The following is a 23,099-nucleotide window of genomic DNA, read 5'->3' on the forward strand; positions in this document are numbered from 1 at the left end:
AGGATGGAAAATCAGTTTATATAGATGTTCAGCAGGACATTCTTGGAGTTATACTGGGGCTATCTGAAACCAAATGATCTCATCACACAATGCTGAAGCAGTATCCTGTCATGTCTTTCACAATGCATTAAAAAAAAAAAAAGCCAACAAACAACCTGACATTTATAGCCTAACTAAGACTGCAATGGTAGTGAGCCTAGATGGTAGAGTGCTCTAATATCTGCTCCACTCACAGGTGAGCTGCCTTAGGTTATGCAGTGCCAGGACTGCAGGGCACTCTCCCCTTCACAAGGGTTGAATCAGCTCTTTTGTACCATGTCTACACACAATAAAAGTGGTTGTGCATTACAGCCATGGCCTTACCAAATACAGTACCTTGCACTCATCTTCAGAGTGGCATCAGGAGTCACAGTTAGGCTCACTACGTCTTGTAAAGCCACTTGTCAGCAAAGACTTCAGGGTTGCCTCAGGTATTAAGTACACACATTCCTCCTGTACCTAGGCCTACATGTTCCCAGGAATGGGATGGTGATGGTGCAAATGCATCAAAAAAGTGCCTTGCAGGATGAGCCGAGCTGGTGGCACTAGAAGGCTGAATCGAAAAGGATTTGCTACTGGTGAATGACTCCTTTACAGAGCATAGCCTTAGGTTAACAACAAGAAAAGTACTTCCTTCATTTGAAATCCTTGCTGTTTTCTCAGTCTTTATTTCAATGTTTAGTCATTTGGGGAGAAACTAGACATTTCCACAAATTCCCTTTTGTGTGGAAAATAGAAGGGAGGAAGACAGGAAAACACATTATAGGGCAGAGAAGCTTGGAGACAAGGCAGCAGCGTTTTTATAGTCCTCACTACCACAACCCTGGATTGATGTGGTGACTTGGTAAGATGTTGAATTATGCAACCACTCCCACAGATGTACTGTTGCATTAATTTTGGGCCCTTGAATGTAGCTAGACTTGCTGACCTCAGACTAAGCATTTAGATAGGACAAACAAGTTGCTGTGCCAGTGTACATATCAAGTCTGGAATTTGAAAAGTCATTGAGACAATAAACATGATGCTAAGTTTACAGATTCACTTTTTCAAGCAAAATCACACTTCAGTCTATATTAAGAAAGCTCTCTTTTCAGTCAAAAATGTGGAGCTGTATATAAACATACAGTTGCACAACTGCTGTGCCTTTTTTGTATTTATATTAAATGGCAAGTTAGTAGATCCTGGTAGATTTTCTGGATTCCTTTCACTGAATTCCCACAATTTACATTTGTTTGTCTTTTCTAAGTTAGGTTTTTAAAATGCAAATATAGCAAAATATGCAAATCTATCATGCGCTCCTAGATCAAGCTCTGAGGAAGGATGTCAGTTACAATTCAAAAAGTTTACTTCTAATGAGCAGAAAAAACAGGTACTCATGAGGGAAAAAAGGCAGTTTCAAATAAGTCTACAGTTCGTTAAACTTTGCAGTTATTTCAAACTGCAGTTAACATAGCAATTTAAAAGAGGGATACTGGAGTCATATTACTATGTGTCTCAGCATACAAAACAAGCATAGGAATCTGTCATATACCAGGAACAGTTTACAAAAAAATTAGTAAAAATAAGTAGTAATTATATTCTTGTTTGTATTAGTTAGTTTGGGGTTTAAATTGTACACTCTGGCCTTAGTAAACAGTGCTGTTGACCTTGCTAGTTTGGATTTAGGGTGTAGTGCTTATTTATATAAAGATTTTGTAAACTATGCAAACAAACAAACAATGAAATTAATCTTTCACATGAGTATGCGACCATTCTTTCAGCATCAACTCACTTTTAGACAAAGAGAACGCATTTTAAAAAATTTCAGAACACACAAATTTCTTTCAGTCGCTCCTTAGTTTATTAATTTTAGTATCATTACCCTTCCATGTAAATACTTCTTTCCACAACTAAAGAGAAAAACAGACTCAGAAACAGCCACCAGATTCTTGGGTTCTCTAAAACACATAGTTTACAGACTGCAATCAAATTAGATTAGCAGCACATTTAGGTTATTTTGATTTTTAGATGGGCTAAAGAAAAGAAAAAGTAATTGTTTGATGATCTCAAGTGAATGAAATCTGATATAAATACTTACCCACCACACATTTTTAGGTGCTCACTTAGCAATCAGAAAAAAACAAGAAATTAAATGCTATGAACCTGTACTAAATTACAAGGTTATAACTACTATTATCATTGGGGCATTATAGGTCATTTATTCTATCTCTTACTCATCACAGATCTTCACAGCAGCTTAAAAACAGTAATTCCCTAGTAGATTACATATATTTTCCTTTGTTTTTTTTCAAGAACAAAACTGGAATTAACACATTTCTTTGCATTGAAGCCTGTGTTACCTAACACAGACCAGCCTGATGCACTCAGTACAGCACCATGAACTCACTGTCAGATGTCTGCAGAAGGTTCCCAGGGAAGACCACTAAAACTACCATGATACAAGAGCCTCCATACCCTGTCCAGTACTCAGTTGCACTGTAACAGGAGATGCAATAGCTCCACTGCCTTCTACAAATCTTAAGAAAAAGCAAGCGTACAGGTACCAGTTTAATACAGCTGAGCCTTTAATTAACACAACGCAAGGTTTCAAAAGACAAGTACCTTGTACGTGCAAAGGCTCTGTAATTTCAGATGTCATCCTCTTGTGTCTCTGATGATGTGATTCTGAAAAAGAAACAAATGCCACCCTAACAAAAAATGTAGAGGTGTATGTTTGCACCTTACATGACTTAATCCACCACAGAAAGTTAGGTGAGCACTGAGATACCACATTTTACAACAGCAGCAAGGAGAAGACAATGTCCCTTCTGCTGGTGTGTGCAGCGGAGCCCACAGCACCCAGGACAAAACCTCCCCGACTGTGTTCCATCCTAACACTGCCACTCCAGCTGCTCCAGTGCACCTCTCTGGAGCAGGTCTCTGGATAAATCAAGCACATGAGGACTAGAGAACTTATACACATTCAATTTCCACTCCATTTGCAAAATATTAGCCATTCTCCATGATTCTGATATGTATCATGTTTCACATCACTGAAGTAGAGGGAAATGCCTGGGAAATGCCTGCCTTCCACTCTGTATCTGGAATTATTAGGTGTGTTGGATTTACAAAGACTAGCACAGAAAGGCCAGCATTGGGCTCAGCTCTGTAGGACACATTAATAGGGGAGAAGTGGGTGCAGATTTATCCTTCAACTTTATCACAACCACACAAAATTTTCTGCAGTTTGTTTTTATCCTTTTTTTAAACTGTCAGGAATAATAAATACATAGTAAAAGAAACTACCTGGAAGTCTGCCACAGGTAGTATATCAGGATCCCAACACAGGATGAGTCTAATAATGGCAAAAATAACTTTGTTATAGGAAGTAAAAGGCACTTCTGAGGGATGTGTAGGTACTTATTTTCCAGTGGTAGCAGAGGAATTTGAAAGTCCTTTGGAATTTGAAAAAATGAGATTCAAGGGCCAAGACGATGGTGACTGAGATTGCCATCTCCTGTTTTTCACTATGGAAATCAAGCTGTAAATTCATTACTTACTCAAATGTGGCCTGAATACTTCATCTCAGTGCTCTGCACAATGTGTCAAAAAGGGCCATTGAACTGAACCAAATAGGCCCTTTGCTGGAAATTTTTTTAATTATTACATAGCACAGTTGTTTATCAGTCTTTGATGTAAGAGAAAAAAATTTACTTCAATAAATACTAATTAAAAAATACATTTTCACTCATTGGAGCACATTTAAATACAAAACCCTTGTTAAAAACCAAAAGAAATATTATTGCATCACATTCCCATCACAACTGGGAAAGAATTTAAAATAATAAATATGTGAAATAGCAAGGATAAATAAAGCTTTGCATCCTTTCTGAGAAAAAGAATAGTTACTAATGGCATTAGAAACAGTATTAAAATAACTTCACTCTAGGCATACGGAATAACTTACATTGTTTTTTACTTCATATCTAAGAAACATGCTGCTTTAACTTTTTAGAATTTGGGTGACAAATTCATCTTGACAAAAGGTAACAGAAGCAAGAAAATGCCCCTTCTCTTCTGCCTCCCACCCAGACAGAAGCATAAGAGGAGGAGAAAAGTTGTAACACCACCAGGCGAAGTGACCACTGATCAAGAAATGCTGCCATGTAGAAATTTCCAGACCATTTTATTGCTGGCTTTTAGAAATCTGCTCCTCACTAATCTACCTAAGCAACGTAAGGGTTGTGATGGTGTTAGTGAAAAGAGGGGGAGATCAGAGTCAAGCCAAGCTGTGAGGTCCTTGCAGGAGCTAAAAGGGATGCTGAGGAGTGGCATGGTACAGGGGACAGATCATGAGTTAAGGGACAGGGGCAGCCACAGATCCTCTTCACTGGACCACCTCAGAGCCAGGAGACAGGAAGGACAGTGTGATGGGCGGTATGACTGGAACAAAGCTGAGCCTAGTATGGGGGAAATGCACACATGAGAAGATATAGCAAGGAGCCTTTGTAAGAGCAGGGCACCAAGTTGCAAAGCCCAGAGTAAAGCAGGGTGACTGCTTGAGGCAAGAAAAAATTAGGACATGAGTGTACTATCTGGCTGTCAGAACAAAAAAAAAAGGATACATTTTCCCCTCCATTCAGATATAAAATCGAATAAAATTACCAGTGTACCTTTGAATAAGTACGTATTTTCTCAGTAAATTCTGCACACCACAAGCAACCAAATATTTGTTTTCTATTTTTATATATCTGCAAAGTGACACAACAGAGAAACATAAGCCTTCAATACATGCAAAATAGTTCTTATCTGTGATGCACAGCAGTTGCCTCTTTGTTGGCAGATTTCGGGTAAATGGATAGAAAAGGCCCACAGATTTTTTTATGGTGTGCATGCACACCAAGAGAGAGAAAAGATTCAGGTATAAAAATTCCACCTGATATTTGATCATGCTGGTTTTACTTAAAATGTCAGAGTCCAATTTTAGTCGTAACAATGGGTCCCCCTAGTGGGTAAAACCATAATTGACGAATTTTGTGCTCCACTTCTCTGAATACAGCTAAGTATCACATTTGATGACCAAGTGGAAGTTGCTGATTTTAGGAAAGTGACCATGAAAAGACATGGTTAACTTTTGTGCAACTTTTTAAAAACATAATTCATGGCCAGAACGATATATATTCCTACTGAACTGTCTCATTAAGCTATCAAGTAACATCTTGAACATCCATGTTTTAAAACAACAGTAATATCAATAAATCTTACTGTGAAGATTGCCCTGGGTAGGGCATAAACAGTTTGTCAAACAAAAAACTGTGTGAGAAGGAAAAATGAGTCCTGCCAACACTTTCCCAAGTCATGAAATTCAGTGTTTCACAGAGAAATGAATTAGATGCTGTTAACACTGCAACAGCTTCCATAAATGTGGCAGCCATTAAAAACTAGCATAATTAATTAACTCACACAGCTCCAGACATCAGCACCTATTTTATTAACTGAAGAGGTCTTCATTAAGACAGTGGGATTATGGTTTGCTCTCTTAGGACTACTGGGGAAGTAGCTAACTTCCAATGAGGGCTGAATAACTGAATTGTTGCCTTTTTTCATGCCTTTTTAAGGGTGGCCCAGTATGACCTACAATTAACTAGCATTTTTTACTGATTTCACTTAATTAGGTCATTTGGATGTGATTGTTTTATTTACATATATAGCTATCAAAAATACCATATAGACATTTTACTACTTTCCTTTTCAGGTACAGCACACTACTCTTGTTTTAACCTCTATGTATAGCTCTGCTTTTCACTAACCAGGAGAGCACAAATTGGTTGTGTTTTGGGCTTTTTTAACCCCATCACAACTGGGTTAAAATAGATCTTTTTATTTGAAGGCAACTCCTTTTTCAATGGTAACTGTTCCTGAATATATTCTTTTTTTCCTATATTTTCACTTACAGTTGGGACAGTCACTGTGCTGCAATGTCTCTGACTCCAGCAGAGGAATGGGAAGAGTGCCTGCCAACATCTGGGAAAGAAGATGTTATGAATAAGAAGTTATCTATTTTTTTAAGGTTGCAGAGTTAAAACCGGTTGGACCAGTTGCTATTAAGTTAGCTTCATTGTTAAGAGTTCTTCTTCAATTACCTGTTAATGGTTGGTGATTAGCCATTGTCCCCCTGGTGCTTACCCGGGAGCGACACTGGGACCCTGCAGCAGCAGGGCATGGGAGTGGCATCAGAGCTAGTATGCAGATGAGAAATGCATTGCACCAAATCTTCCAGTTTTCCAGGAAAACCCCTAAAAACCACAAGCCAACATAGAATTAGGGGACCTAGGTGATGTCTAAGAATGGGCGCGTAGTCCAGTGCCTGCTTGGATCCTTTTTGCTTCTCACCCTAACCTAAAAGATATTGACTACGGAGAGGACACGAGGTGTTGGACCAAAAAGGAGGAATCTCCTAATCTCTCGTGAGGACGGAATCTCCAGCTCTGCCTGCAGACCAGCGGACAAAGCTGCATCATCACCCTCCTCCTCCATGCCACCCCTGGGAGCGACTGCGGCATGGGCGAGACCCATTGGTTTCTCCCCACCTGAGCCGATTCTTTTTAATAAAGGCATTAAAAAGGAGAAAGATCTCCTACCCACTTATTTCAGAAGAGAATACAGAACTTGATGTCAATTGCTGCAAGCTTTTGCTAACACAAATTGTCAAAAGCCTTCCCACGCCAATAAAGTAGGCTTTAAATCAGTCAAACTTCAAGGTCACTTAAGAAAAAGATCCAAAACCATAACTAACAAAACCTCCACAACGTGAACAAAGAAACCCCATGCCAAACAACAAAATTAAAAAAAAAAATAATAAAATTGAAAGCTCAGAAAAATCAAACAAAATAAGACCTCTCCGAAGTTAATTTCATTAATTTACAATTAAAATAAAGAATTCATAATTATTGTTTCCAATTAAAAAGAATTATCTGATATTATAACATCATTTCCACTAAACATTTGAAATTATCTTATTTACAAAAGCAGCCCCTTCCTGCTAAGTCCATTCTTTATCCCTTTAAGAGGAAAATTTTAAAAGAATTATTCCTTTAAATTGATTTCTTCCTTGAAATTCATTTAAGTACTGTTTTATAAATGGTTTTCAAATAGCAAAGGTGCAAAATACAACCTCCACCACCAAGACGCTCATATGTAATTTTAAAAAGACCTACATATGGAAATTTCCCACTTATGTATTCTGAGAGCTATCACTCCTGACTGCTGGTAATTGCCAATGTGTTCTGTTTACTTAGCAACAGTTTTGCAGTAGATGTACCATTTGTGCAATCATAAAAGTAAGACACTTGCACATTCCCCAGAAGTATATGATGCTTCTACTGATTTTGTGCTAATAAGTGTAACACCTTAATAAATGTCTGAATAGATCTGTCCAGATACTTCCCTTGCTGTACCTTAGGGAAGCACCAAAAACACTGTCCTACTTTTTCCCTCTGCAGAATCGTTTTTCTTTCTTTACTTAAATAAAAATAGGAGCATTCTAAGCATCCCTACAGACTTACATCTGTGGTAACTACAGCAAGAGTTATACAAAAGTTTTCTAGTGCAAGTTGGTATCTTCTACAACCTATTGACTTAATTGAAAGGTCGCAGAAAACGCAGCTCTTGCTTCAAACAGCTTCCTCGTGCACTAAGGCAAGTTGCAGTCAAAGCCAATTACTGCTTAATAGTAGGACTCAGTTCAACCAAAACAAATAAACGAGTGTGTCTTGGTTTATTATCCCACCCCATTTAGGTGTTGATGTGTTTTGTGCCCAGGGGCGGCGGCTGCTGTGCCCACCCCACCTCCCCCGCGGTTTACCCTGGTGTGTTTTTTGGGGGGGGGGGTCTTTTCTCTTCTTTTTTTTTTTTTTTTTTTTTTTTTTTTTTCCTTTTCTTTTTTTTTTTTTTTTTTTTTTTTTTTTTTTTTTTTTTTTTTTTTTCTTTCTTTTTTCTTTTTTTTTTCGCTGTGACTGAGGTTGCCGCCTTGGCTTCTTTCGCTGCTCTGCTGTGGGAAGCCCCGAGCCACTGCGTGTCCCAGGAGCCCGGGATCACCTCGTTTCCCGCTGGGGGCTGCTCGCCACCGGCAGACAGAAAGGCCGGGGAGCCTCACTGCAGCGCTCGGCAGCTATGCTGCTGCTCCCACCCCTCGCACTGCCTCTGCCGAGAGTTTTGCTACACTGCAGCTCTTCACCCCCCTCCGCCGTCCGGCTTGTAGCTGCGGAGTTTCTGCTGCCGCTTGCTTGCTACCTCCGTTCCAGCTTGCTTCTCCTGAAATTCCCTGCTACAGCTCCTTTCGCTATCCAGAGGGGCACCACGGTCGGCTGCCCCTTGCGGCTTGTAAAGGAAGCTCCTTTTCCATCCCCTCTGCCGGCCGTGTCAGCCATTGCCGTGTGAGAGGGACGATTGAACCTCGTGCTACAGCGCCACCTACAGCCGCGGGGGAATCACCGCACCCGCCCGGCCTAGCTGGGGAGCCACCAGCGCCCCTGCCGGCTGTGACCGGAACTGCACAAAGGGGAAATGGCCTGACAGCCGACAGAAGGCTGCTGTTGGGTCTCTGGGGGTTAAGGTTCCTCATCATTTATTCAATTTTTTTTTTCCTTTTTCTGTCCCTCGTGCGCACTTTTTTTTTTTCTTCTCCTTTTTTTAATAAACAGTTTTTTGTTGTTTTTGGTTTGTTTTTTTTTTCACTTTCACCCCCGGGTATCCATTTTTCTCTCTGGCAGAAGAAAAAAGAACTATTGAAGCCCTTTCTGTTTAGAAGAAATGGTCATTCCAGGGTGTTTTCTGCTGAAATTTGTCTCAACAGAGCAGTGTATCCATCAGATATGAGTCTACAAAAAACCTCCAACTGTGTGAGGGGTTATGAGCAACTACAAGCAATCTGTGGGGCAAATGGATTAGGTGCAATTGTCCTTATCCTTCATTCTTGTGTAATTTGTGATAAAAACTTCTGCTAACAAAGTTTACTTTGTAATATCCCAGAACTGCACATAGGCTGCAAAACTTTCTTTGGCCAGGGATTTAACAATTGAAGGATTTCTCCACACTTTGCTTCATGGCTTAACTACCACACAATCTCCAACAATGCCAGTCACAACAGAAACATCTTCCTGAGCTCCAGCCACAGTGCAGGAAGAGAAGCTGTGTCTGTGAGCTCTACTATGAACTAGAGAGACCAAAGACAAAGAGATCAACATGGACCCTGATGCCCTCCCCTTTGGGCTGCCATTCCTCTCATGCTGGCCTGTGGTTTAGCTTTAGACTCAGGGCCAGCTGTGTCCCTTCCCAGTGGCTCTGTGCTCATCTCTCCTGTCACAAACTGCCTCTTTGGCCTCTGCTCTGTTGCCAGACAGTTTCCCTTTTCCTCTTTGCCAAGTCCCAACAGCACACTTAAGCACAGCTCTGATGTAAAGTCAAGCACACCAGCAAAACACTCAAGGTATTTCTCAATTCAATCAGAGCCTTTACATGATGCAGCACATGTAACTTGTAACATTATCTGACTGTTGATGACTTAACTGTGCCATAGAAATTTTTGCATGAATAAACACAAACCAAATATGATTGATGTCACAAACCTAGTGCATAAAAGATAACTCTAAAATAAGCCAGTAGAGTAGTATTTGATGTACACTGTTTTCCAACATGGTATTTTTATTAAAGTTTTCAATTTCCTGAAAGTTGCATGCAATTAATCATGGATTAATTAATGGAATTACTGATATTTGGCACAGTTATAAACAATTGTTACTATAAGCTCTTAAAAAGAGGTTCCAGTGATTTCAGTGCAATGGATTACAACATTTGCTGAGCTATGGAGGGTCTTAACAGCTGGCTTGCAAGCAAAGCTGAGTTAATGGAAGAAATAACAATTGATGATTTTCAAGTGTATCCATAGCAAGGAAGAAGACAGGGCCGTCAGCATGGAAAAGATTAGAAAAGATACATGAACATTTTTGTAAGACCAGCTACATGCATAAGTAGATGTGTATATTTGCCTTATTAAATTTCTGTAAAACTTTTGCCAATTATATTTACGTTAATTGTGTTGCACCAATGAATTTAAGACGTTATTGTGATGTAGTTAATGACTTAAGATCACACTTTGTTAAGGGTATATAAGCTGGAGAACACACAGAAAAAAAACCTTTTTTCTTCTTGGACCCTGATCACGTGTGCGTATGTCATGTCTGACCTACTAGTGACACCAAGCTGCCATTTTTACACTTCCACCAGGCATCACTGTCCTCCACAGCAGAGGTGACAGAGGAACATCTGTTCCCGGTACTCCAAGGCAGATCTTGTTCATTTAACACTAACCCACTTTTGCAAGTCTAGAAATAAGGGACACATTCAACAGCACACCTATTACATATGTAGTGATGACCCCTTGACAGTGTTCTACAACAGAGATGATAAAATGTGCCACATTACTTGCCTCCTCTATGATATCAGGCAAAGTATAAAAAGAAAAAACTGTGAATCTGTATCCTATGATACACCAAGAGAACTACGAAAAAAGTACCAGGATAGGTGTGAACGCCACAAAGCAAAGAGAATTAAATGTAGCATCAAAGCTGGGGCCGAGCTGAAAGTTGCAAATTTAGAGATTTTATCTTACCATGCTCTGGTCTCTGATCTGACATAATTATTTTGTACCCCAGTACACAAAACTGCAAGATCAACAGTCAGCAGCACATTTTGTTTTGAAATGCAAAAATATCCAGAACAATGAAATGAGGAAAAAAAGTAAAACCAAACATTGAGACACTAGTGCAAGTACTACTGAGAAAATAGTATCACTATTCTGAAAGTTTATTTTTCCCTTCTTCTGTGACACTCCCATAGTCTGAGTGACTTACAAGACCTCTCTCCAGGTCACTGGCCTCTGTTTATGGAGCCTTATAATTATTGTTACCTGGCCCCTAACAAATGATGCTATGTCTGCAAGAACAAAGTAAGGTTTACCAAGTATATTGCAAAAGCTAGAAATAAGGCCTCAATTCAGAAGACAAAAAGTATATCTTACTGAAGAGTTACACATAGTAAGTGGTCACCTATCAAAAAATAAGTACCAGCCATCTACAGAGATGGTACCATCCCTCTTAAGACCACTGCAGCATGTTAGAACACTTAGCAAATTTAAAGGTAGGATTTTTGAGGAAAAAGTTTTTTGAAGACTACAAACAGACCTTTCCTGTTCTTTATCACTTTGATTGTCTGCAGAAACTAAAAGTGCCCGTGAAATAGTTTACAAAAAAATTAAAAGTAAATTCAGAAGCTACTGAACTGGACAATTCTTGTACTGATCCTAGAAAATACTTGTTAAGAGCCATCCATAGGCTCAGTCCCAAACACTGAATTTTTTCCCCTAAAAATTCACCTCCCAAACAAATCTAAGATTGCAAAATACTGGTTAGGAGTTGTGGGGGTTTGTTGCAGGTTTTTTAATGGATTTTTAAAATACGGTTTATATTTCACATGGGGTGTTTTTGCTATTAGATTCTAAAGCATACTGCTTGGCTTGCAGGAAGTTTGCCACTGTCATTGTCTCCACAACTATCAGAACTGTGGATACTGGAGAAAGAATTGCTGGCTGACATCTGAGTGATTTAAGCATGTTTTGAAATCATGCATAGTTGTGTGTCACTTGTTATCATACAGGGGTAACAGAGTTAATAAATAGCATCTTTGAAGATGCATATACTTGCCCATTTAATGATGCAGTTCATCTAAAGAGCAAAAGTAAAAGCTTATGAATGAAAAAAGAAAAAAAACATTTTCTCTGATTCATGTCCCTTCTAGTTCAGCCCAGACTGAACTACAGTAATAAGACATTCCAGTAACAGTAAAGAATGTTTTATTAAAATGGAAGTTTTTCAAACCTTATCTATCAAAACTAAGGCCACAACTAATGCTAACACAAAGTCAAGAAGCTCAAAAAGTTCTTATATGATACAATTTAGAAATTTGAGACAAGGCTATTTTACAAAGTTAATCAAACATTCTGAAATGCAGTATTATTTATTTTTTTTTCTAAAATATTACATGAATTATCCTAGTGATAATATTTAATGATACAAAGTACTGAATTATCAGTGCATGTAACCGGTTTTTATTTTGGTCCTGTGACAACTAACTTTCTGCACCACTCCAGCTACCAAAATAAATGAAAGTACAAAATATTGTAACGGAAGCTGCCAACAACTCCTCCCTTTTGTGGTCAGTTAATTTCTTTTCTTCTAATGCTAAATATCTCCAGTCATAATAGCAATAAATTCTTCTTGATTGACTGCAAAAAAAAAAAAAAAAAAAAAAAAAAGGACAAAAAAAGAAATTCATTAGACAAACAGCAAACAACAATAAACCTTAAAATAAAAGAATGCATATCTGCATTATTTTTTACTTAAAAGTGAAGTAAAAAATACTTAAATTACTTAAAGGCTTCTCTATTAGTATTTGCTGCATCTGATCCATTACTGTGAGTGTTTACAAATTTGCTCCTAGAACAAGGGTTTTGCACAAGCTTTTCATGTAACATGAAGCTAGAATGCAAGCTTTATTATGTGGAATACTAAACCCAGAATCTAGCTCACTTATAATTACTATTATTTCTATTATAAAAGTAAAAATACTCTAAAAGTGAAATATTATAGGAAAAAAACCCCAACAAACATATATAAGATGGCTAATGCAAAATAGTATTATTTTAAAGGTCTATAAAAGTGTTAAGAATGGTATCTAAATTTTATTAAGTATGTACTTCTCAAGCAACAATACCTTAGTTAGTCATGACTGAATCTAGTTTTATTCTTAAAATCTCAATTCAAAACATTTACATCCAATTTACCATCACAGATCAAACAATGCTATTCCTGTCTACCCATTCTATAACACTTACAAATACAAAACAAATTTTAATATAGTTTACCAATTATTCCATAAATTAGCTAGATTTAAAGTGGACATCTGATGAGCCTTTCCCCACCTGAACTTTCTTCATTCTTCATTTATAATTAACAGAAATTTTACACAAATGCACTTAAAGAAATTAAGTCATAATAATACATTAATTAGCATTCATAAATTATTTTGTTGCAGTTATACCTGAGGTACTGATCTTGCTCATACGTTAAAACATAGCCCCTGTAAAAGAGTGAACCGGTGAACATGTTCACTGTGCAACTAATTACTGTACTGGGGAATGATTAGAGTAAGATGCGGGTATGGAAAAGACAAGATACATACAAAGCCCCAACAATTATCCATCCCAGCCCAAGCTGTTCCTAAACAAAACACTGCAAAGAAGGAACTACATTCACAGCTAGAAGAAAATAAATTCAACTATGTTAAAGAATAAAAAAATCAAAAAACCTAAATATGTCCTGCTGTGATGTATATAAAAAATAGGAAACAAGTGTATTTAGTCTAGCTTAGGGCCCTATGCTCTGAAATACCAGTCCATCACATAGCTACATCCAGTTTTAAGACACAAAAATACAGTAACTGTATGACTTTAAAAGCATTTCCACAGCTTTATCACAGTAACAACATAGTAACAGCACAAATTCAAACACTGTCTCAAAAATATTCTCTGGTTTACAACATCCTTGAAATAATGCTGCAATGTGGAAATACAACACTATAATGACAAATTTTGCAATATTCAAAGAAACTTCAAAAAGCAGTGTAGTTACAATTTCCAGTAACCAAAGTAATTCCAGTTAGTCTTCTTCAGATATAGCATATGTTTCATGCATTAAGCACCATGAAAGCAGAAGAACTGTTTTTTTCCATGGCATCATATTTCCCTCAACTCCATGACATAAGTAATCATAAAAGAACAAACTAGAATCACAGCTAATAGAAAGAGAATATTGACTTAGAATCTTGAGAGTTAAAGGTGTGTATGGTTGGTTTGGGTACTTAATTTTGTGCCAAAAATCCAAGACATGAGATTGGATAGTGTTTCCTACAGTTGCATCCACACAAAATGATCAAAATTGCATGAACTGACACTACACCGTTTTTCAAGTTAGCTGTGCTCAAAACCAGAAGTAATTATTAAACCCAGGAATACCAAAGTAAGATTATTTAATTATTTAAGGGAGACAAAAATACATCAAATATACTTTCTTTTACAGAAATCTGTGTAGTACTGTACTCTACCAGTAGAACTCAGTGGTTTTACTGGGAACATAAGGGTTCATGTAACTTGAGTACCATACAAGATACCTTATTTCACTGTGAGCAAAACAATCTCTCAAATGTAATACAGGGTTTAAACCAGTAAAAGTGGTATTATTCCTGTATTATTCCAGTATTTGATATATCAATAAAAAGTGGTATTATTCCTGTATTTGATATATCAATAAAAAATACTAACGATTAACAGTTTCAAATTTTTTTCAGAGAGCAGGAAAAGGAGAATTAAATGACAGCAAGATTTTGACACATTTGCCAGGTGTTTGAAGACAAATGACATGGTGATTCACAGAATCATTAACTTTCTCAGAATGAATGTTGAAAAGCTAAGAACAGCCTCAGTTTTCTTTAAGGAACAAAAAACACACAGAACTTTAAGGATAAACAGCACCACACACAAACATTATGCTGTCAATCTTCCATATTCAATCTTCTGCTTGACTCCTCTAACAAACACAATGAATGGATGACTGATAAGAGGAAACTGAGACACTTAGTCCTAGCTGATCAATTTGATTTAAAAAAAAAAAAAGTAGTACTGACACAAAATAATGACTCAATAACCCTCCTGAAAGGAGCTAATGGTATATGTTCCATATGTAATACCCAAATAGCAATGTGACAAAAGAACATTGATCCACAATTTTGACATCTCATTTGGCAGCTCCAGGAGATCAACACATGACAAAACATATTTGCACAAAGAATTCTAATTTCACTCACCTCTACAGCTATGACTGTAAAAAATAACCCCTACACTGAACAGCAGAGAAGACTATCTGTCAAAAGGCTGACAACACAATTTTTTCCATACTACGTGTGCATTTTGAGCCCAACATATGCTTACAAGCATAAATATCATTGTCACAGGAAAAACTGATGACCTGCTACTGAAATCTCAGATATGAGTCACCACCCTGTAAGAACGGTGTTCGATTGACTGACACAGTCTTTATGTGCAAGATCTTAAGTGAGTGATCCTCAAAATTCAGGTATTAACGTTTCTGATGTAAAACTAAGATTGTTTTCAAGATAGTGGAAAACTAAGTTTCAGTGCTCACAATGATTTAACAAGCATAGTATCAAACTTGATTTGCTACTTCATTCTTTATCTACCTAGTAAATCCCTTCTGCAGCCTACTCTGGACCTTGTCACTTGCAGAGCCATTTTTCACACTATGCTTTTCAGCACTCCAAGGTTCAGAAGTATGTTAAAGAGCCATGCAACCTGATCCTACACAGACCCAGGCTACTTCCAGCATGATTTATTAGCTTAATGCTCCATATCCAATGCTGAAATCACAACAAGGACACATCGCCACTTAAGATATATTGAGTAAGTGACCAAAAGAGTTCCTCTCAGCACTTTACTGCTTTTACTGATTAATAAGAAAATAAAAATATAATGTAGGTACACAGAATCTCTCTTACTTCTACCTTCAACTACACTTTCACCCATCTTTTAATAGACATTGACTGAGTAAGAGTTGGTGGTGAATCAATTTGATTCTTAAACTCCAAGATTAGTAGCTGTCAAAAGCAATTGTCTGCATTATTTGTAAGCCAAATTATGCTTGAGATGAAAGGAATCTAGAAGGAAATGAAAGAGGACATTTTCACAACAAAATAACACCTAAAAAAGGAAAAAAATTAAGAACAAGATGATATGGTGTTATATTTGCCAACACATACTTTCTCCATCTCCATCCTTATCAAATTCTTCAATCATAGCCCGCAGTTCTTCATCAGACATATTTTCACCCAATTCTCTAGCAACCCGGCGTAGATTTCTCAGACTTATTTTGCCAGAGTCATCATCATCAAACAATTTGAAAGCCTTGAGTATTTCTTCTTGTGGGTCTCTGTCCAGTATCCAATCTGTCACTGCAAAAAGGATACTTAAGTTAGACTAAAAAATTCAGAAAGGTAAACTCAGAATGACCTTTGCAAACTAGGACAATATGAAGAACACGTCTGATTTCACATGTTCTTACATTTCTATAGAATTCTATGTGCATATTTGTTTGGCTTTTGTCTGACCTCTCTTTCTCACCTCTGCTTTCCCAAGTTGCTCTTTGGGACTTAACTGTTGCAGTAGAAGCTGCATGGCAGTTCAGACACAGTCACACTTTCCACACATTTTCCAATAGGAATTTAAAGTATATACAAGATGCCACTCTTTCAAAATTCCAAATTTTCAGAAAAAAACACCATCAGCTCTTTTAGATGAAGGTGAGAATTTTTTTTTACTTACATGTTTTAATCAGGATAGAATTTTGAGCTGGGGAGAACACTGAAACAGTAAGTGAAGAAAAACATCCACATGAAACCTCTCTTTTAAATATAAAACAAAAAGCCATCATAACCAACCAACAACCCAGCCCCCCAAACCTGAAAACAAAAAAAGACTAAGCATAGGGGTTATGAAAAGAATGCTGCTATGAATCACAAGATGTTTATTCTGAAAGAATTCTTCAGCCTTTATTATTCTTTTCAAGACAATAATTTGTCAGTTTCCACAACAGAAAATACAAACTTGCCTCGTTAAATATTTCTCTAGTAATTACTTCAGACCAACCAAGAATAACGTGTCTCCACATCTTTGGACCTGCCAGTCTTGTATTGCAGGGCTAGTCTTGTATTATCAAGCCATTAAAATCACATCAACACTTTGCACAGAAAGAACCACTTACCATCTGCTACTAACTGAAGATGGAATGTCTGCTCTGGCTTAGCTAACTTGAGAGGAAAAAATTTTTCATGCTCATACAAGCCAACTACAGCAATCAAGTTTATAGATCTGCAGATTTATGCTAAATTTAAATATTTTTTCAAAACAACAGTGCTGCATGACAGTATTACATAATTTGAAAAATGCTACCTTTTGTGGAAAAAAGACAACTGAAAAATAATAAAATGTCTCTAAATACAAAAATATAGAAGACAAATTATAATTGCATCTTTATGTATTTCAGTTGAACATGAAATTAAGAGAAATTGATGGCTCAAGAATTGCTTACAGGCTCTAACATTCAAGGGCTCCTCACAGTTAATGTCTCAATAACCTATTTTATCTAACTCCTCAGTTTTTCTCTTAGAAGTGATATATTTAATTGTGTGTCAAGGTCATATGGCACCACAGCAGTACGCTACTTCAACTCAAGTTTTCCAACAGGTTCAATCCCCTTCTAAGTATATATATACTGTGTTTTCTACAAGAATTTCCTGGCTTCTTGCAGCACTTAATGACTGATATTGATAGCCAGGACAGAACAAGAAAACAATGAACAGGACTCAACATCAGGAATTTAAAAAGTAATTGCATGGTAATTACAGTATATTAATTTTATATAATATTATATAATGTAATATGTAATTTTAAGACTAGTATTACTATTGAATGAATACACTAACTTTCTTCCTAATACTTCCACACAGACTTTATAAATCAGAAAGAACCAAAAATAATGTTCTCTAACTTGGAATATAACTATAAAAACATCACCTGCCATTAACAAGACATTTCATCCAGTACTAATCTGTAAAACAATTAAAAGTTGCCACATTTCAATCACTAATTGTTTCAATACATTAAGATGATTGCTATTTGTAGCCAGGAATAGGTACTGGGAGGTTGGGTATTTTGTTCCATAAAATCTACAGAAATACAAGACCTTGAAGAAATGGACTATCATGAACATAATGAACTATAATGGACATAATAAGCTAGAAATGTAAACCCATACAGATTGCTTTTTGGTAAACTTAAATTGTATGCAAAAGCATAAATTATGCATAACAAAAATCCCCTAAAATCTTCAAAGAAACATCAAGTCTTAAAATTTTGCAGATCACTACAAACTCAAAGTACATAAAATTTCACAATACACAAATTTCAGATTAAAGACAACTAGTGCTACTGGCTCTATCAACAGCTGAAAATTCTTCTAGTACAATATTTAAAATCTACTTCAACTTCTCTAATCTTTTTAATCTTTTATATATGAAGTCTGTAGTCTGCTTCTCTGTGTATGCGCACCTTCCCATGAAATTCAATGCCAAATACCTTTTCCAAAGCAGGAAGAATCTTACAGAGATCCATGAACAAGACAAGAACATCTACACTTTAAACTAGCACTTATTCCTCTGTGTAAGCTTGAAAGAGACTGTGTAAACTACTTCCTTTTATACTGCAGCTATCATTCATCTCCACATATCAAATTAAGAATTCAGAAAACAAATATTTATCTTCCTTTACTATTGGCCTATATTAAACAAAGTACTAAATGAAATCTCCCACTTCTATTTCTTAAACAATTGAAGAAGTCCATGAAGTACAGCTTTGAAATTGTACTCACTACTACAGGCTAAATATCTCTAGAGGTACAAATACAATCACATACCAACTTCATTAAAATCTTCAAAGGTGATCTTGCCTGTTGATTCTCGATCATAATCTTTAAGTATTTTCAGGACATCAGCTTTTTTCACATCAAAACCCAAGGCTCTCATTGCCACCTTTTGGAATAAAATGGAAGTGTGATCATAAATAAGGATCAAAATAAAGATTTAACAGATTTTCCTTTTTATTTCAGTAATTACCTTCTTGCCCAAGAGAGAAAGAGCACATCAATGGTTTAGTAACAATAATAAATAAATAAAAGGAAAAGAGCTTGGGATATTAAAACCATTTAGAACTACTATTAGGAAATGGAATATCTAGTTACAGTGAGAAAAAAAAAAAAACTTTGCATTTTCAGGGATTTTACAGACTGGACCAAATGCATCTTAGGACAATAAATTTATTCCTCATTTCCAAAATCATTTCAAAATCTGATCTTCTTAAGACAAAATTGAAAATCATTCTGCAAATTGTATGCAAGTGTGTATGTTCATGGATTTACAAATCCTACAAGACTTTTAACTGCTTTTCTAGTCAGCCACAGAAGCCAACCTAGGTTTTACTTTTCCGTTAGTGCTGAAGTCCACATTTAGTTTCCAATTTCACCTTAGAAGGCAACTGCTCAGCACACAGCACCCTAACTTCCTCCAAACTGATGAATGCAGGCTAACCACACACAGTGGAAAACCACTGAAGTAGTTATTCAAAAATTGATACTATATGCTGATTTTGTAGAGAAGGAGACAAGTAGTTTTTCTCTTTATGTATTTCTGCTCTTTCACAGTATAAGCTTCAGGATGACAATATTTGATTAGACAGCTAAGAAAGAGCTTTTCAAGTAATCATGACAGCTGGGAATTCAAAGCATACCATAACCAGAAAAAGCATTACCGTAACCAAGAGTGTACCCAGCACAACCCTAGTAACAGTGACTTCCAGCAAAGATAAAATAAGTGAAATAAAGAGAAGGGAATTGTTCTGCCTAACACATTCCTGTAGCAGCAAATTAAGTAAAAATAAGACTTTTTTCCTTCTTTGAATTACTTGGTAGAACCACACTATAAAGCAAATACACTGGATTAGGTATTCTTTCAAAAAAACCCTCACCCTATATGTGACTGAAACACTGGCCTCTCCAAAGCTACTTTTGGTTCTTGATGTCTAAATTAGAATAAAAATGCATAAAGGATTTAAGATGAGTTTAGTGAACCCCATTTACTGCTCTGTAGCCTTTCAGGTGGGAGGCCTTACTTAGAAAGAGATCCTAAACTCCATCTGCTAATAGCTATCATTAAGAGCATCCTTCTTTGGGAAGGGCAACTACTGGCCTCCCTCAAAAAGCACACCTTATTCCTACAAATCATAGGCCTTCTTTGGAAAAATACAGGTAAGCTCTGGCTTGTAGCCAACAGTTTTACAATTTTCATTTACAACTTTTACTTACACATCTGAAACCAACACCAGGCTTTAAGTTATACAGTGTCTTTAAAAATAATCAAACAGTTTTTCAACAGTTTTTCCCTCTGTCCAAGCTTATCCTTGGACACTTTTTCCATCTGTCCAAGCTTATCCCAGGTCAGCAATTATACCAGGGTTATTCAGAATTCTATAGCAATTCTGTTATTCATGAACTATATCAAGTGAGAAGAAAAGCTTATCCTTACACTAAGAGAATATTTCCCGTTTTTTCTTTTTTTTTTTTTTTCTTTGCTCCTTTAACCCAGCAACACATTCTGAAGGAAGTTTTTCAAGATACAGCCAGCATCTTAAGAATTCACTATGGAACAGATATATTATCTGCTATAAAATTGCTTAAATGAAAGGAAACTTCTACCTTTAATTCATGATAATTTATCGCTCTATCCTTGTCTGTATCAAACAATTCAAAGGCATCTTTAATTTCTTGCTTCTGCTCCTCAGTCAGTTCTCTTCTTTTCTTCTTTTTAGTTTTATCTACTGAGAGCTCATTCCTATATAATGAAAAGGTAACATAGTGTAACACATTTCTACTGGGAAGATGCCACTGTAGATAACCTTCTCCACCAATAAGAAACTCACCATAATTTTAGAAATCAGTACCTTACCTAGTCAGTATTTTCCCAGCTTGTATTCCCAGTTTAAAATATTATTAGAAACAGACAATTACCTTGTGAAATTTGAATGACACCTCTCGTCTCCTACCCAAAATAAAACCAGCACAGGCATTTTTGTTAATAAGCAGAAACAACAACAAAAAAAAGAGGTTAGAAAAATTACCAGTTAAAAAGGCTTCTTGAGGTTACAAACTAGATTAGCAGTTGAAATTATACTACTCATGAAAACAGTTAGTTTCTACACTGTAGCTTAAAAAAAATAAAATAAATTTGGGGACTGACAGGCCAGTGGAAGCCAAATGAGGCCAAACAAGTCTGGCTACTAAAACTAGCATTAGGTGCTACAAATCAGCTTTGTTGCCTGTAACAGTTCTTAGACAAAGAGAACTTGCAGAATTTTTTTTTTTTTAATCCTTTAGATCCCATATACACATATACACAATGTTTTGAAGATGTTTTGCTCGGTTTTGGTATATACAAAAGAGACAAGCCCTCCAAATCAGCAAATCTAGCTCAAAGACAGCCCCCTTTTCTTTGGCTAGTCTAGGAATAAGCTTATATTTTCAGAGGAACATAGTAAAAGGACAAGAGACAACAACTACAAAATTTAAGGGAAAAAACTGCAGCTGGAGGAGAAACTGCAGCTGGATCTAAGGGAAAACATTTTCTCAGTGCATGTGTGTTAGAACAGTCCCACTGGGAAGGAGTCTCCAGAATTTTTTGAACCTAACTACAAAAGGTGCTTATCCTCAGCCAGCTTTATGTAGAAGCTGCTATCATCAGGAAGATGACTTCCATAAGTCCTTCCTAACCTAAATTACTGTATCATTTATGTCATAATCTCAGGAACAGGCTTTTTATGCTCATTTGTCCTTTTGCATCAGAGGCAGAATGAGTGCTGCATCACCTAGTGCACAATGCATAAAGATTACTGATCAGAAAACTGCGAGATTAACTTTCTAAATCCTCTCTAATAAGCTACTTTATGCCCTTCTTTGTTGACAATTTGCTAATTTTAATCAAATCCTAAGATTAAATACTTATCTAGATTTAGATTTCAACAACCACTGAAGCAAAAATCCCAAATGCAGGCATGAAAAGTGCAAGCCGCAGAAGCTGAGCCTGCTTCAAACCACATTACCCTCAAAGAATAAGATGTCCTTAACAGACCAACTGAGACAGTATGATTTCACACAGGCTTTGGATTACTACAACTCTTGGAAGGACCACAATAACTCTGAGCTTGCTACGTAATTAGGACTGGGAGAGTAGTTCAGATCTAGGGAGCCCAGATTTTGTGAACTACAATGAAGAAATCCATTTATAAATGTAAAAGCAGATTAACACCGAGCTCTTCTGAAAGAGCAATCTGAGTACTTAAGTGTTCATTTAACGCTTAGCATAAAATAATTTATCAAAAGGAAAAGCAGTACTCACATACAGGCAGTTTAGTGCCACTTCTGCGACTACTTTAACCATATTAATCATGAAGTTCTTAGACTTGAAAATTAAGGATAACCGTTACCATGTAAGCGTAGTCATTACACTTGAAGACAAGAAATTGCCAGGTCCTTTATGCAACAGCTACTGAATCAGAATTTATAAACAAAACATAGCCGAGCAGTTTAACTTTATGCCTATTCACAGGCCTTCTGAAAGCACATCAGACAACCCAGAAGAGAACCTCCCAAGGCCAGATGCGCCGGACCCTTCCCTCTTCCAGCAGAGAGACGGCCCTGATCCTTCCCCGGCCGCGCCAAAGGGATCAGATGTGACCGGCTGGAGGCCGGGGATGACACCCAGGCCCCACCACGGCCTGACGCGCCCCGCGTTCCGCCAACACCTCCCGAACGGGGGCGGTGCGGCCCTGAGGGACCCCCATCCGCGCTCCGTGGATGGGCGAAGCAGGGAAGCGGCGTGCTCGTACCGACCTGAGGGCCAGGCTCATCGTGCCGTCGCCGGGCAGCCGGGTCCGGCAAACGTGCCCCCGCCCCTCCGCACGGCCCTGCAGCGTCCGAGACCCGGCGACGGCGCACTCCAGGCCTTGGCGACGCCGCTCAAGCCACGCCCCCACCAAGTACCTACGTCTGATTGGCCGAGAGTCGATAAACTCCCGCCTGAGAGCCCTAGACGCTCTGCTATTGGGTGAGATTCTGCCACTCAGGGCGGAAGGGGTGTGCTCTGAGTCGGCAATGGCTCCCGGTGTCGCCTTCGGCCGCCGAACCGCTTCTGCTGCGAAACGGGCAGCACGAGAAAGTTTTCCTAAAGAAGGATGTTTCTGCATGTTTGATCTTGATTTTCAAGCCTAATCAACAAGAAAGGAGATTTAATCC

General features: G+C 37.5%; 1 protein-coding gene across 2 annotated transcripts; it reads right to left on the bottom strand.

Moving 5' to 3' along the window:
* Positions 1 to 11,909: 11,909 nt before the first annotated feature.
* Positions 11,910 to 22,846, bottom strand: CETN3 (centrin 3). 2 transcript variants are annotated; one of them, XM_041461706.1, is made up of 6 exons: positions 22,698 to 22,846; positions 20,508 to 20,643; positions 18,675 to 18,789; positions 16,526 to 16,564; positions 15,964 to 16,155; positions 11,910 to 12,358 (listed from the first exon to the last, which is right to left on the bottom strand). In XM_041461706.1, exons 1-6 carry the CDS (start codon positions 22,712 to 22,714, stop codon positions 12,315 to 12,317), a joined length of 543 nt encoding a protein of 180 aa, XP_041317640.1. In that variant the 5' UTR covers positions 22,715 to 22,846; the 3' UTR covers positions 11,910 to 12,314. The 2 variants fall into 2 exon arrangements, with proteins under 2 accessions (XP_041317640.1, XP_041317641.1); XM_041461707.1 differs by lacking the exon at positions 16,526 to 16,564.
* Between the last annotated feature and the right edge of the window lie 253 nt (positions 22,847 to 23,099).

The sequence above is a fragment of the Pyrgilauda ruficollis genome, unplaced genomic scaffold (genome assembly GCF_017590135.1).
Source record: "Pyrgilauda ruficollis isolate IOZ18807 unplaced genomic scaffold, ASM1759013v1 scaffold152, whole genome shotgun sequence".
In the NCBI taxonomy this organism is placed as follows: Eukaryota; Metazoa; Chordata; class Aves; order Passeriformes; family Passeridae; genus Pyrgilauda; species Pyrgilauda ruficollis.

Excerpts from the sequence above, each read along its gene's own strand:
- CETN3 (XM_041461706.1), bottom strand. Across the intron at positions 16,565-18,674 it reads TGAAGATTTTAATGAAGTTG|TGTTCTCCCCAGCTCAAAAT; the intron begins GTATGTGATTGT and ends TTACTGTTTCAG. Across the intron at positions 12,359-15,963 it reads TAAGGATGGAGATGGAGAAA|TCAATCAAGAAGAATTTATT; the intron begins GTATGTGTTGGC and ends TTTTTTTTGCAG.